At 40.2% G+C, this 15,171-nt stretch overlaps 1 protein-coding gene and 1 pseudogene across 1 annotated transcript; one reads left to right on the forward strand and one right to left on the reverse strand.

Annotated features, from left to right (window-relative positions):
• Positions 1-6,663: 6,663 nt before the first annotated feature.
• On the reverse strand, positions 6,664-10,846 carry LOC148914926 (receptor-like protein EIX1; annotated as a pseudogene).
• A 2,497-nt stretch (positions 10,847-13,343) lies between these two features.
• On the forward strand, positions 13,344-14,702 carry LOC148914927 (protein FAR1-RELATED SEQUENCE 5-like). Its single transcript, XM_089043339.1, has 2 exons — positions 13,344-14,261; positions 14,370-14,702. The coding sequence occupies exons 1-2, from the start codon at positions 13,344-13,346 to the stop codon at positions 14,700-14,702; spliced, it is 1,251 nt and encodes a 416-aa protein (XP_088899465.1).
• The last annotated feature ends 469 nt before the right edge of the window (positions 14,703-15,171 follow it).

A 15,171-nucleotide genomic window follows, 5' to 3' on the forward strand; every position in this document is an offset into this window, starting at 1 on the left:
TCACAAACCCTACACCATACCCACCCGGTTTTCTAAAATACCCTACCTAACTTAGCATCGGAGGCCTTGGCCAACACCGAGTCCTTTTACTGTTTTTGAGAAAGAGAAGTGAGAAGGAATCTTAGAGAATATTCTCGTGAGGAAATTTGTACAAACAATATATATATATTTTATTTAAAGAAAGTATTAGTTATTGTTATTATGCCGAATGAAACTGTATTGAATTTGTGTCTCATGTTCTTCAGTTTATGAGATTTACAAAGGTATGCACATCTAAGAAAATTTAGTTATACCAAGTGAAAAACAAAGGGGACTCCCATTATTTAACAGTCCGAATGCAATATACTGCAACTTTGCATCCACAAATTTGTTCAAATGTCTTTCCTGGCGTGCATATGAAAAGCAATTTAAATGGATCTCAAGAACGATGGTTCTTGTAGATAACTCCCAACGCAAAAAAAAAAAAAAAAACAAAAAAACAAAACAAAAAGAACTTTTATAGGAATAAAAGGATCAAAATTGGTGAAGATGTTGCAATTGATGGAAGAAAAACAGTACTTTTGTATAAGAATAAGAGGTTCGAGATGGGAGGAGGAGGATGATGCTGCAGTTTCTGTGGGGGGTGGCTAATAGTTTTTAGATGAAGGGAACAGAAAAGGAGGAAGATTAGCATTATGAGTAGAAGAATGTGTTTTTTTAGCACAAAGCTTAAACATGATTTTAGGCCCTCATTAAGTAAATTTGTGGTCGTCTTAGTTTCCCTACAAGTACAAGACTCTTCACTGTCTTAAGTTCAATTCTTTTATTTTAGGGTAGAGAAGAATGAGAGCACACCTCCTCCAATTGATTTTGAGAAAAGTTTTACAGGAAGGCCTGAGGGTGTCCAAAAGAAACTTCCTTCATTGAACTATGGAGGTGAGAATGAGAGGCTATCAAGAATGGCTCTCAGGCTTCTGCAAGAAGTGCTACTGTTGATGAGTGTAAAGCACAAATACCACATTCACAACTGATGACAAGAGTACAGAATGTTGTACTTTAGCTGAAGGAACAGAGGAAATGACAGATACCCAATGCAATACTCAACTTGCTGATCGTACAGTGAGTTTTTTTATTTGTTCACCATTTCTTTAGAGTAGGCCACTCGTCTTATTGGTGTATTGATGAAGAGAAGAAAAAGGGCAACTAGTAAGATGGACATCCAGTTGGAAGAAGGAAAGAGGAAGGACCCTTCACTTTGTTTCACACTGTTGAAACTAAACTGAAAATTATGCAATATCTGATTTATGCACAATTCTTGCAGGAATTATAGGGAGTTTAGTAAGATATACAACCAGTTATTCCTTTTCTCTTCAAATGTAGCCATTGAGAAATAAAGAAGCGAAGTTGTAGACAATCTAACTAATTATATTTCTAACAAGAATTTTATCGTTTGACAGGTACCAGAGACGGATTTGAAGCCCGTACCATCTGCAAGGGATGTAAAAGATTTTGGCTTGGACCCAATTCATAGTGATGAGGAAAGCCCTTCAATGTGGCCTTCAGAATTCAACAGGCTGCAAAGGGAGATCATTGAACTTTGGGAGGCCTGCAATGTGTCATTGGTTCACAGGACTTCTTTCTCCTATTTAAAGGTGATCCGAGTGATTATATTTACTTGGAGGTTGAGCACAGGAGATTGTCCTTCCTCAAAGATACATTTGCTCGGGGCACAGGAGATTGGCAAACCTACTGTGGAGTGACACAGATAATATTTTTATTTGATTAAGAATTGGTAAGCACGATGAAAATCCTATCAATCTCTTTGGCCTGCCATCATTTGATGTCATTGCTGTACGGGGCTGTAGTTGGTTCCCACCTGTTTTCTTTAACGTGTTTTTGAAGAACTGATGATGAAAACGTCTGAGTCATGACCTACATTTGCTTGGTCCATATGGTATCTTTTGTGGCTTGTTTCAAAAGACGTTTTATGTGGGGAGTGTAGGGTTTCCTCCAAACAATTTAAAACTAGTTCACAAGAAGACTGATGTCTCTCCATATTGCTGTGCAAGATATCCATCATTAAAGCTAGAAGTTGTGGTCAACTTGATATATTGATTGTGCTTTCTGTATGTAATTATATTTGTATTAAACTAATGTTCTATTTTCATTTTTCTTATCAGAACTTTTTGTATTCCGCTAAGGATGAGAATTCCCAGTTGAAAGCCATTGATTTTGGCTTATCAGATTTTGCCAAACCAGGTTCGTCCTTTTTTGAATAATCCAGCTCTTTGTTATTATAAATGTCTCAGTCTTTTGGAGTTTGGAGTGGGATTTTAATACTCATTCTGGCTTACAGATGAGAGGCTTAATGATATTGTTTTTTAGACAAGAAAGGATGTTGCATGAAACATGAACAGGAAAAACTGTACTCTGTCCTCTCACATACGAGAACCATGCAGAAGAAAGAAAAAACATAGAAAAGAAATTTCCAAGGTAAGCACAATGAAGATTTTCAGAGATCGCCATTTGAGACGACTCGAGAATCATGTGACAGAATTAAAAGTAAAGAACATGGAGAAACCTGCTTGATCAAATTGTGAAAAGACCAGAAAGAAAATATTAAAAGGTCAAAACATATTAAAGAGAAAATTCCTGCTTTCCATTAGGGGAATTTATATTTCTATTTGGTGATCTTTTAAGAGGTCAGCAAATCTGCCGGCCTCTGTTTTGTGCTTCTTTGCCAGTTTTGGATATTCACTTGAGTTAAAAAACAGTATGTTAAAAAAAAAAAAAAAAATTAAGTGAAGAGAATAACATATTTTTTCAATAATGTTGAAGAATCAGCTGGAACAGTTTTTGGTCCTGAACCTCTCAACTCATTCCCTACTATCTAGTCAATTCTCTCTGCAAATGCTTCACCAATGCTTTATCCGACATGACTACATTATGCTGCGCATTTGTTGTCGCTTCTTTAAAACAGCTTGCAAACAAGAGGTTACTTCTTGATTGTTTAACATTGCTATGTGCAGGACTCATGGTATAAATTATGGCAGTTCTAGCATTAATTCCCCCCAAGGAGGACTGCAGAATGCGGGTTAGCTTCGAATCTCGGTAAGGAACATGCCCATTTCTTCCCTTGCTGCATGAGTTGTGTTTATACCATATCCAACCGAGTACATTTGGCACTGGAAATCAACACACGGACCGCGCAAGTCTGCTGAAGATAACATCGACGACACAATGGTGCCCCTCCGATGACTACAAAACCTAGGACTACGGACACGTGTCACGTCCACAACAGTTTGCACGAAGTCCCACATCGAAACTTCATGCAAAACTCTTATTTTCACTTCCCTATAAATAGGGAACAATGCCCAAGTAAAAAGGGTAACTACTTTCCCACCTTTACTATTATTCTGCCAAAATTACCACATATAGCTAACTTAAGCATTGGAGAGCCTTCGGCAAGTACCACACTAGTATCTGAAGCTTGACGACTGCTTCTTCTCTGTTTCCTTCTGCAGGATCTCTCAATGCTGAAGATTTGCAATCTCATCCCCCTGCCAAAGGTCTAACACTCTCTACATAAGTTGACCCTCCCAAAAAGAGCATCAACAGTTTGGTGCCATCTGTGGGAAGCGACTTCAATCCCACCTCTCTACCAGTCTCGCTGGCTCCATCTCCCATCCGACCCCATTGTCTCTTCTACCCCTCACACTCCGCTATGTTGAGTGAAGCTAGCCTTGATACCCAACACCATACCCCTCGTGGGGATTCATCCCGAAAGAAACCTTTGGCCGATGCGCACCTCTAAGTCGAATTGGAGCGCCTTCGTGCCAGATCGCAAAGATGACAAAGAACTATGAACACCTTCGTACTAAGAATCTCGAATTGGAGCACGACTACCGAACCTTGAAGCATAATTGGGAGAACACTCACCACCAATTCACCGAGCAGAACCTCATCCAGGTTGTTGAACGCACCCAACCGAACCAACCAGTCGTCTCTCGCCATCGTGCCCTAATTCAGTCTAGGCCTGACAAAGGCAAAGGCCACCTACATCCATAAGCGACCAAGTCGCGGCTTCTCCATATCTCCCCACCAAGGGATCAGCCTCATGCCCCAACCAAGGTTTACAAGGATTGCAGGATCGCATCTTGGAGCATCGACCAAAGCTCATCCCTATTCCTGTCGACCTCAATGACCCACGGGTGGCACACCTAGGCCCCCTACCAAAGCCCACCCGCTTACCAACCTAGGAGGGAGTTGGGGACTCGGACGATTGGGAACCTTACCACCCTGAGGACTGGGAGCCTTACCATTCTGAAGCTTTTGAGGAGTGGGAAATTTATCCACCTCCACCCAACCAACACAACAAGCCTCCGGCACCCGATGCCCTCCGCCATGCTGACCTTGCTATGCAACTCCTCTTTGAAAAGGTCCGACATCTCGAGAACGAGCAATACCGCAGCCATCAGCCTCTCTGGACGAAGCCACGCCCCAGCCCCTTCACTGAGCATATCCTTAACTATCGTCAAGAGAAGGATGTTCAGCCACTTCGCATCGCCTTCTACACAGGTAAGGACAATCCCTTGACCCACATCCATTATTTTCAATCTACCCTAGACTGCAAGGGTCTCAGTGATGAGGGCATGTGCCTTATTTTCCCCTCCACCCTCAATGGCGCCGCTTTGAATGCTTCTACCGGTTAAACCCAAGCACTATCAACTCCTTTGACAGCTTGAAGCAGACTTTCCTCGACCATTTCATGATTCAGACTGATTGACTATACTCGGCAGATGACCTATATATGCTTTGGCATGGTAAAGACGAACCCCTGCGGGATTACGCCGCCTGCTTCAGCCATGAGTATTCCCTGCCCCAGACAGACGATCGTGCTACCTTTAATTCTTGCTTTATTTATCACTTTTATTTTATCGCACTTTAATTCTCGTCTTTACGTTTAAATGCACATTTAGCTTAATTGCACTATTTTTACTTAAAAACCTAAAAATCATAAAAACATCCGTACAAAGCCTAACCATCCTCGAGCCTGAGGAAGTGAAAGAACCTAGGCCAAGATGAAGTTCCTTGCTTGGCCGATCAATCATTTGATCAGAAGTTAGAAGCGCGACATATCCATCTACTCACATTCCATTCAAGCCCAAATTCATGACTTGGTGGTGGCACGCCCAACACTCAAAAAAGAAGGACCAAAAGTTCCTTCTGTAGGCTGACTTCCGAAAAGAGGGAAACAGAATAAAAGGATCAAAATTGGAGGAGAGAAAAAGTGACTATGTGATGAGGTCCAATCTTAAGGAGGACACTGAGGGCTAGTTTGACATTGTTGTGCCTTTAGAAAAACTGCTTCTGCTATGATGCAAGAATAAACAACTGTGAAGTGAAGCAACTAAGGGCCAGTTTGGCGTTGCTATGCTGTGAAAATAATTACTTTGAGATTTGTTGTGAGAGAAATCAGCTATAAAGGAAAATAGTTTAGCGTTTGGTAATCTATATTTGTAAAAGTTCTGTGAGAATGAAAAGAAGTGTCAAGTGTTTGGTAAAATTTTGTATAGAATTGCTGTGACAGTGTATAATGAAAAAAAAGCGTATGATGATGAAAGTTTTTAAAAAAAAACTAAAATTATCATTAAAAAATAAATAATGTATAATTTAAGTTTCTTTTGCTGTTTGGTCCAATCAGATCTTGGACCTTCAATTTTTTCAATCTCAATTTTGTTGAAGTGAAAGATTCATGCTTTGTTGGGTAATTCCAATACCCAGGAGGAACAATAGTCAAATGAGAAGGAATAGAGCATGAAAAGGAGAAGGATAGAGCATGTAATTTGATGAAACAAATAAGGACAATATGGGAAATCTGAAAACTCCTTCACTCCGCATGCTTCTTCGTGCAATAGTTTTTAAAAGCAACCTCTTGCCGGCTTTTAAAAACTACTACGCGTGACCCCTAATTTTGAAAAAATGAGCTTTTTTTCCTTTTTTATCAAACGACAATTAAACCTTTTTAAAAATTTGCAAAAAAAGCTACTTCTAAAAGAAGCATAGCAATCACAAATTAAGCCTAAATATTTGCAAAAAGTAAATGATAGACTATCTAATTAATTCATATAAAAGACTTCAAATTTTGTTTGTGATGACAATATTATAACTTTGAACGATGAGGAAGAATATTTCATACAAGGGTTGGATAGCACAAATCCTTGTGATGCTTATCTCTAGGAAATTATATCAAGACTGAAGACAAAACTAAGGAAATCATGAGTTTAACTCTAGCATTTGTCTGCACAAAACCTTTTTGCCATCAACCTAGTAAACCCATTTTTGGAAAAGGCTATGTATAGCCTAGAAGCTGTATTGATTTAATGTCATCTTCTTCCTTGCCAATATACATTTATGGTATACAAAGTTTTATCATGTCCAGTTTCCTTGAAATATTAGTACAAAAGAAATATACGAGCACCAGGGTTGTGGGTTGACACGATAAAACAACTCAAACCAAAACATAATTTTAATTATTTCTTAAGTCTTGACAAACGCTGGGAAAAAATTCATTCAAAAACAAATATCAAGGTTTACATCTTCTGCTAGGATATCACATGTGCTTTATTACACCTTGTTCAACTGGGTAACACTCTGTTTCACATGTGCAACTTGTTCTGTGCTCTATGATCTTTTCTGCAGATAAGTACCAAAGGCTGGGATAAAATCAAGGACAACATCTTTCACTTTGTCAAGGAAGTGAAAATAGGCATGTTTTCAGGACCTCTTCATGGCCAAAGTCCCAAAACTCCCCAGAATCCTGCACATAAACCTATCACCATGCTGATGATGAACTGTAGCTTTTCAAGTTTACTATCATCATCCTCTCCTCCATCTCCATTTGGAATTTGAGTTGCTTCTTTATTGTCTTGGCAACCAATTGGTAATGGACACCCGCTAAGACCGGCATTGCCCTCATAAATTGATGGGTCAACAAAGGTCCTGAAACTAGTTACCTGTTGGAATTTTCCCAGACAAGTTATTGTATGGCAGGTTCAGATGATTCAGAAATGTTAAAGAAACCATGCTCTGTGGAATTGAACATGATAGTTTGTTCATTGATAGATCAAGAGTTTCTACCAACCCCAAGTTTCCAATATTTGCTGGGATATTTCTCATCAAATGATTCATGGACAAATTACCTATGCAGTGGGGAATATTTCCAGAAAGATTGTTGTGTGAGAAGTCCAATATATGGAGAGTGGAAAGACCACATAATTGTAAAGGGATGCTTCCAGTAAATGAGTTGGACCTCAACCTTAAAATCTTTAAAGAGAGCATGCTTTCACCAATGAAAGCTGAAATCGGCCCAGAAAACTTGTTATCACCAAGATCAAGAATCTTCATATCAGTGCAGTTTTTCAAGAAAGGAACTTCACCTGAAAAGTTGTTGCTAGAGAGGAAGAAGACTCGGAGTGAAGTAAGAGAGCCTAAGGATCTTAGGATTGTACCAGAGAGATTGTTGTTTGACATGTCTACAATATACAACGATGGTATATTGTTCCAAAAATGAGGAATGCTTCCACTCAAAGAGTTCCTAGAAATGTCTAGATGTGTCAAATTGGGCAGCACTTGACTAATGTTATGAGGAATTGGCCCTGAAAATAGATTGTCTCTAAGAAACAGCATGGTAATATTTGAGGACTAGAGTGGGAATGGGCCCTCATAGCGGTTTGAACTCAAATCAACAACGGAATAAAAGCTAAATCTTAATGAATTGGGCATCGTGCCGCTTAGTTGATTATAAGAGACATCTAGATAATCTAATTGCAAATCCAACTGCAAAAACCAATCTAGTATGGTGTTTGAAATCCTAGCATTATTGAGTGCCACCGTGGTCAACTCAGTCTGATTTCTAAGCCGTGTAGGAAATTTGGGACCTAGTTGGCATGATCTAATGTACAAGGATCTTAATTTGAAAGGAGGTATCCAATCAGAACTTATGTTGAAAACCAAGCAAATGTTTGGGGATAAATTGTTTTCAATTGATACTCTTCTCAGGCCTCCAAGTTTCGCGAAATGAGCTTCTATAATGGCACCTTCCCATGTGTTGCCATAGATATCAAGTGAAACCAGCGATAAAAGCTCCCCAAGACTTTCTGGGATGATCCCACTCATTTGATTCCATGCAAGGTCAAACTCCTCCAAAGATGTTAAATTTTCAATCGATTTTGGGATTGAACCCTGAAACGAGTTATACGACAAGTTGAGGTATCTCAAGCTTTTAAGATATCCCAAAGCTCAGGCAATTTTCCTGTTAGATTGTTATCTGTCAAATCCGACATCTCTAGTTCAGTGAGATTGAACAACCAAGGAGGTATTGTGGAGGTGAATTTATTGTTAGGGAGATCAAGAACTAAAAGGGATGTGAAATTGATGGAAGGAAGCGTGAGAGTGTTTGGGGTTGGTCAAAATTCACCCAATTTGCCAAGGAAGAATTCAAGAGGCCAAGAATTCCTAGCGGCCGGAAAATCCCTAGCGGGCGAGAATTCCTAGCGGTCGAGAGTTCCTAGCGGCCGAGATTTCTTAGCGGCCTGAGAATTCCTAGCGGCCGAAGAATTCCTAGTGGCCAAGAATTCCTAGCGGCCGAAGAATTCCTAGTGACCGAGAATTTTTAGCAGTCGAAGAATTCCTAACGGCCGAAAATTCCTAGCGGCCAAAGTGCTTTCCCAAAAAGGTGGCCAAGGTCTTTTCTTTAAAGGCCATGGTGCCTTCTCAAAAATGCAGCCGAGGTGTTTTCTTCAAAGGCCGTGGTGCCTTCTCAAAAATATGGTTAGTCGTTTCCCTTTGCAAAAGTGGTCAATCATATCCTTGCAAAAGTAGCCTGGCATATCCTTACAAAAGTGGCCGAATGCTTCCTTCTCAAAAAGTTGGGTCGGGCACTCCTGGAATACCTTGGCCGGCCACTCCTCTTACAAAAAGGTGGGCTAGGGCGAATTTTCTCCTTGCGCCCCTTGGTGCCCTCCTCTCAACACTTGGGCAAGCAAAGTTGGGCCGGGGGAGTTGAAGTTCGGTGGGAGGTATCTTCGCCGAGTTCCCAATATTGGAATATTTGAATATGGTCCAACGTAGGGCCAAGCCCAACATCCAAATATTTGGAGCTCCCATACCACTAGCGGAGGGTCGGTAGATGGTTAACCAACTCTAGAATTCTAAAAACTCAAGGGGCACGAGGTTCAACCAAATGTCAAGATGAAATCTCAGAGGTCAAGGCCCAAGCCACGAATTCACACCCAAGATGCATGTGATGGAGGCCTCACAAGGAAACAAATCAAGGAGATTGATGATAGTTCAGCATATTCCAAAACATGAGAGAATCAAGCAATCAGAATATTTCCACCAATGTGATCCCAAGAATTTAAGCGGCTTCAAAAGGAAAGAGTTTTAAAAGAGTTGACATTTGGCCATTCAATGGCCAGCCCATGGGCTAACGGAAGCCCTATATAAACCTCACCAAACGAAGGATTTTAAAAACACATGGACAGACAAACCTATTTTTCATCTCGCACTTTTCTATTCCTAGACTTAGGATTTTACTTTTCATGCACCTAGTGTAGTGAGTTCTTCCTTTTCTTAGTATAAGTTTAAATTCTCGTTCAATTTATATTTTCTTGTCATTTAAATTCAAGTTTATTTCAATTGCTTTACTTTTCATTGTTATCGCACTTCAATTAAGTTTAATTTCAAGTTCATTTTACTTTATTGGTCTTATTGCTTTCATTTCGTTCTTACTTTATTTATCGCTTTGATTCACTTTATCGCACTTTAATTCTCGTCTTTATTCTATTTATCTTTCGCACTTTACTTTACACATTTGTCTTTAAATTACATTTAAGTTTAAGCACCTTTACTTTATGCACTTATTCTTCATTTGCTCACATAAAGCCTTGACCCCGAGGTAGTGAAAGAACCTAGGCCGTGAGGAGGTTCCTTGCTCGGCTGAACAATCGTTTGATTAAAATCAGATCTCAAACACAATACATCCATCTACTCACATTCCATTCATGCCGAAATTCGGGGCTTGGTGGTGGCACGCCCAACACTCAAAAAAGAAGAAGGACCAAAATTTTCTTCAATCGGCTACCCCAGCCGAAAAAGGGAAACAGAGAGGAAGCATGGGAGGTTTACAAGAAGGCAAATGCAATTCAACAAGTGAAGGGAGCATATTAACCATGGGAAGCCAATAGGATGTAGTCTTAGCAAGGTTCACTCCTTCCAAGTTAAGGTACTTTAAGGAAGAAAGAGTTGCAAGCCACTGAAGGTTAGTCTCAATTGGGTGACCAAAGTCATTACCAAGATCAAGATAAAGCAAGCCTGAGAGATTTCCAAGATTGAGGGGAATGATTCCACCAAAAGATGTACTAGAGAGATTGAGGTATTTCAGTTTCTCTAGTGATCCAATGAAACTTGGAAGTTGGACACCTCCAAAGTTATTCATGCTCAAATCCAAGTAAACCAAATCTTTCAAAACAAGCAAAGAAGGGTTGATCTCACCACCAAATGCATGATCTGTTGCTTCGTCAACATACCCATAGCGATTGCAAAGATCAAGCATGTTGACACGTCTAGTTATGTTGTTGCAGCCTACACCACTCCATTTGCAGCAATCTTCTCCCACCCAAGACGAAAGCCGATCAGAAGGATCTATGAGGCCTTGTTTGAGCTTGAGAAGGGCTTTCCTCTCTATATCTATGCATCCCACATTATGATCAACACTGCAGAAACCAAGTTGAATGGTTTTAAGGGATAAAATTCCTGGCAGTATAAATAGTGAGGCAAGTTGGATGGAAGCACTGCAGCAACCCATAATTCTTATGCAATGGGATGATACAGACATGCCTTGTATATATAGGAATCAATGAGAATTCAGATGGTTGAGCTTTCGTACTCTTTGAATAGTTTGTAATTATGCAAAGACTTCCAAGTCAATTTGAGTTGCGGGGTAAATGGTTCAACCCCATCAGCACTTCAGCCAGATGACTTTTGTAAAAGCATGAAGTAAAATGAGTCATTATCATTGTAGGTAGCATTCCAGGCATATTGCATTCTCCAAAGTTGTTTTATGCAGTTCCCATGTATTAAGGAGCTTGATTGATTCTTGTCTGGTGCATAAGTCAGTGTCCTTGTTTCCTTACACGTATTATAAAACCTCTTGTATCCGCTTGTATCAAATTAATTCAATACAAATAGATTATTTTAAGGTGAAAGTAGCAATTTCAGTCAAAACAATACTTGCGTTGCATATTTTTCAAATAAACTATTAGAGGTCCTGCTATATTTCTTCTTTTTTATTATTATTGTTTTTAAATTCTCAAATGCTACAACTTTCATATAAGTTTTTATAAAAAAAAAAAGACTAAGTTGCACTGACACGGCAATAAGGTGGAGTGTACGCGTGTCCTCTGACACTAGGACAAGGCGCAGACATGTGTTGGACATGATCAATGCCTTGGACACGTTCAAGACACTCCTGTGTCAAACAATGGTCAAGACATGGCTCGGAAATTCTTGAAAAAAATTCTGAGTTGCAGAGGAGGCTTTGTGTGTAGGAATCAACACATGTGCTGCTGCTGTTTGTGCCTAATAAAACACGGTCATGAACTGATTGAAGAGACTTCCCTTTGGCCCGGGCGCCTAGCGTTTTGTCGAGCATTTCGCCCTCCTAAGAGCAAAAGAAAAGCTGCAAAGGGAGAATTCTCTCGGCCTCGCGACCTCAGTTTTGAAGACCGAGGCCGAAGGCCGCAAAAGACACGGTCTGAAAAAGCTGTGGTTGAATCGCTACGTGGCCTCAAGGCCCCACGCTCCATTTAATGAAGTAATGCCTCTGACTTCACAGCAAAACCCACTAGTCACAAGAAGCATTCAATGCACGAGGGAAGTGACTAAGTCAGGATTTGGTGATGGGAATCAGGGTGGTTAGGCGCAGACAATCTTACAAGTAATCTTACGACTTAGGGTCAGATCATCAACCACCAGTCCAGGAAATTAAATGCGTTCCCACGGCCAATGGGGCAGAACCCACGATCAAGGCAGTGACCGAGATTTGCCGAGATTTATGGCGGTCACACTACCATGCTTCTCAACCCCAGACCACCATACTTCACGATCCCAAATGCTAATTTGACTACCCACTTGCCCCGGTCAGGCTCCACCAGCAGGTCTTGTCAGCCTCGAGTGTCCCTACAGGACTCCTATAAATACTAAGCTCAGGACTACGTTCAAAGAGTTCAAACACCAAAACCAAAAGCCTCCCACGGAGCAAATTATATTTTCCTGTAATGCACTTTCAATACCTTTATTTGCTTTCTTAGGAGTAGTGGTAGACTGTAAGGAAAATCCATCCATCAATATATCATACGACCCTTGATTTTCAAGGCGCCGGAGCACCATCTCTGTTATCGCCTCACTCACCCCATATATCATACGACCGTCGCTCTCTAAGAAACGCGCCGGAGCACCGCCTAAAACCCGCCACCAACACCACCACTAAACGGCCTTATAGCTCAGGCCATGAACCTGACGACCGAGATTCGTTCCTCACTCGGCCACAATCGTTTGATTAGGAGTTGAATGCAAAACAGGCGCAACATTTAAAGCATCTTCTACCCGAACCTCATCATCATCTCAATGCACGGTAAACCGTGCTGGCACGCCCGAGCACAACCGCACCGCATCCAAAAGAAGGACGTCACGTGTTGACGCGCATCCCCTAGGCCTGGAGCACCAGGCCGCAAGATTTGCGACGGACAAACAGCTGCATCTTTTTCTTTGAAACGGTAGGCCTTACTTGCTTGATTCTGGAGATGAAATTGAGTAGAATTTCTTAATTGTATTGCAAATGCCATGATATTTGCAGCCTTGCATTTTGGTAGTGGAAATGTAAGAGGTACTTCAATGTGTCATTTTGAATCCAATTACCAATTGGTTAGTCCTATTTTGCAATTATTGTATCCATATTGCCATGTTATTGTATTGCAAATGCCATATTTGATTTGAGAACATATGTGATTTGTCAATGCAATTGACAAACAGTTACTTCTAATTGCATTATATTCTTGTAATTGACAAACAGTTACTTCTAATTGCATTATAGTCTTGCAATTGACAAACAGAACAGTCTCTTTGCATTCTTGTCGCGCAATTGCCATTATATGTGCACAATTATGAAATGTAGAATCTCTCAGTAAGGACTAATCCTTCATAATTTAATTGTATGTTTATATTTCTACTAAATGCAATTGATGTGTATCCATTTATTTTCATATTAATTATGCCATGAAAGACATGTTGCCTATTTTCAGGAAATGTATGCAAAAGCAAGTAAAACGAATGGAATTCAGGGCCAAAACTCTGTACCTAACAGTGAAGGTTATTTTGCAGAGGCTGAGTCACTTGAAGAAACTGAAAATGTCCCATCTTTACAGATTTTGGACAGTAGAACAGAAGAAAGTACTGAGAAAAGCAGACAGTTTGAGTATGATGGGTTAAACTTCCAAAATATGAGCATTGCTGATTTAGTGGAGAGAGAGTTTGCAAAATTTGAGGAAGCAGAAAGATTTTACTGCAACTATGCTCTTGCAATTGGTTTTAGCATAAGAAGAAGTCGTTTGAGACGTAGCGAGGGTGGGGTTGTGATGGGAAGACAATGGGTGTGCTCAAAAGAAGGGAGTAGATCAAAGAAATGGATGAATAGATATGATATGGTTCGTACACCAAGGAAAGAGACTAGAGAGAATTGTCACGCTACATTTGCTGTGAAGTATTGTCCTAAACGGGATGCTTATATTGTGACTAAATTTGTAAAGGAGCACAGCCACCGACTTACTAACTCACGTGAGGTGCCTTTTCTTCGTTCACACCGATATGTTACGGAATCTAACATAGCACAATCTATGTCTATGAGAAAAGCCTCTATTAAAACCAATCGGACATACGACTATATGGTTGACCAAGCAAGTGGATACATGAAAGTGGGGTTCACTAGTAAGGATCTATATAACATGATAGATTTCGAGCGTCGACAAGTGGTATTGGATGGTGATGCACAAGCAGCAATAAGCTACATGAATGCTAAGGCAATAGCTGACCTAGAATGTTTTTGCATGTTTAGTGTAGATGAGGAGAATAGATTGGCAAATTTGTTTTGGAGAGACTCTCAATCTCTACACGATTATTATTGCTTTGGGGATGTGGTGATATTTGATAGCACGTACAAAACCAACGTATATGACAAGCCTTTAGGGGTGTTTGTTGGTGTAAACAACCATAACGCGACTATAGTTTTTGCTTGTGCATTTCTTGTTGATGAGACTGTTGATACATATCGTTAGGTACTCAAAACTTTTTTGACTTCTATAAAGGACAAGAAGCCTGTATCTATTGTCATGGACAGGGATGAGGCAATGCGCGTAGCGATTGATGAAGTTTTTCCTGATGCACATCATCGTTTATGTACATGGCACATCATGAGGAATGTGAACACCAATGTGAATAACCCAGAAATTGTAAGGGAGTTTAGCTATTGTGTGCATGGTGGTTTGACACCAGTGGCGTTCGAACAATATTGGCAGCAAATGATAGATACATATGATCTAAAAGGCGATTGGATCGAGATGATGTACCGGAAACGAAAACGATGGGCTGAAGCGTACTGCTCGGGGTAATTTTTTGGTGGGAATACCACCACACAACGTGTCGAAGGTATGCATACGAACTTGAATGATGGAATTGGTAGAGGCATGAAGTTAGTGAAGTGTATTCCACGGATTAAAAGATCATTATTGAGGTTGAGAAATGAGAATGTGAAGGATGACTTTGATTCCAACAATTCACACCCACTCCTTCATACGCACCTCCGATCACTAAAGGAACATGCAGCTTCTATTTTCACTCAAGACATTTACAAGTTGATAAGAAATGAGATAAACAATGAGGCAAAATTAATTCTCATGCAACCCGTAAGAAACAATGAAGATCCTCTTGTTTACACATTTTCCAAATTTGGAAGACCCGATGACAAATGGACTATAGTGTACTACAAGAAAGAGCAACATATGTAGTGTTCGTGCAAATTATTTGAATCCAGTGGAATTCCATGTTGTCATATGTTTGGAGTCATGAAATGTGATCATA

This window comes from Prunus mume, linkage group LG8 (assembly GCF_029339155.1).
Source record: "Prunus mume cultivar Tortuosa linkage group LG8, ASM2933915v1, whole genome shotgun sequence".
Lineage (NCBI taxonomy): Eukaryota > Viridiplantae > Streptophyta > Magnoliopsida > Rosales > Rosaceae > Prunus > Prunus mume.

Coding starts and splice junctions, on each gene's coding strand:
- LOC148914927 (XM_089043339.1), top strand. CDS start 13,344: ATGTATGCAAAAGCAAGTAAAACGAATGGAATTCAGGGCCAAAACTCT. Junction 14,262..14,369: donor ATAGCACGTACAAAACCAAC/GTATATGACAAG, acceptor ACATATCGTTAG/GTACTCAAAACTTTTTTGAC.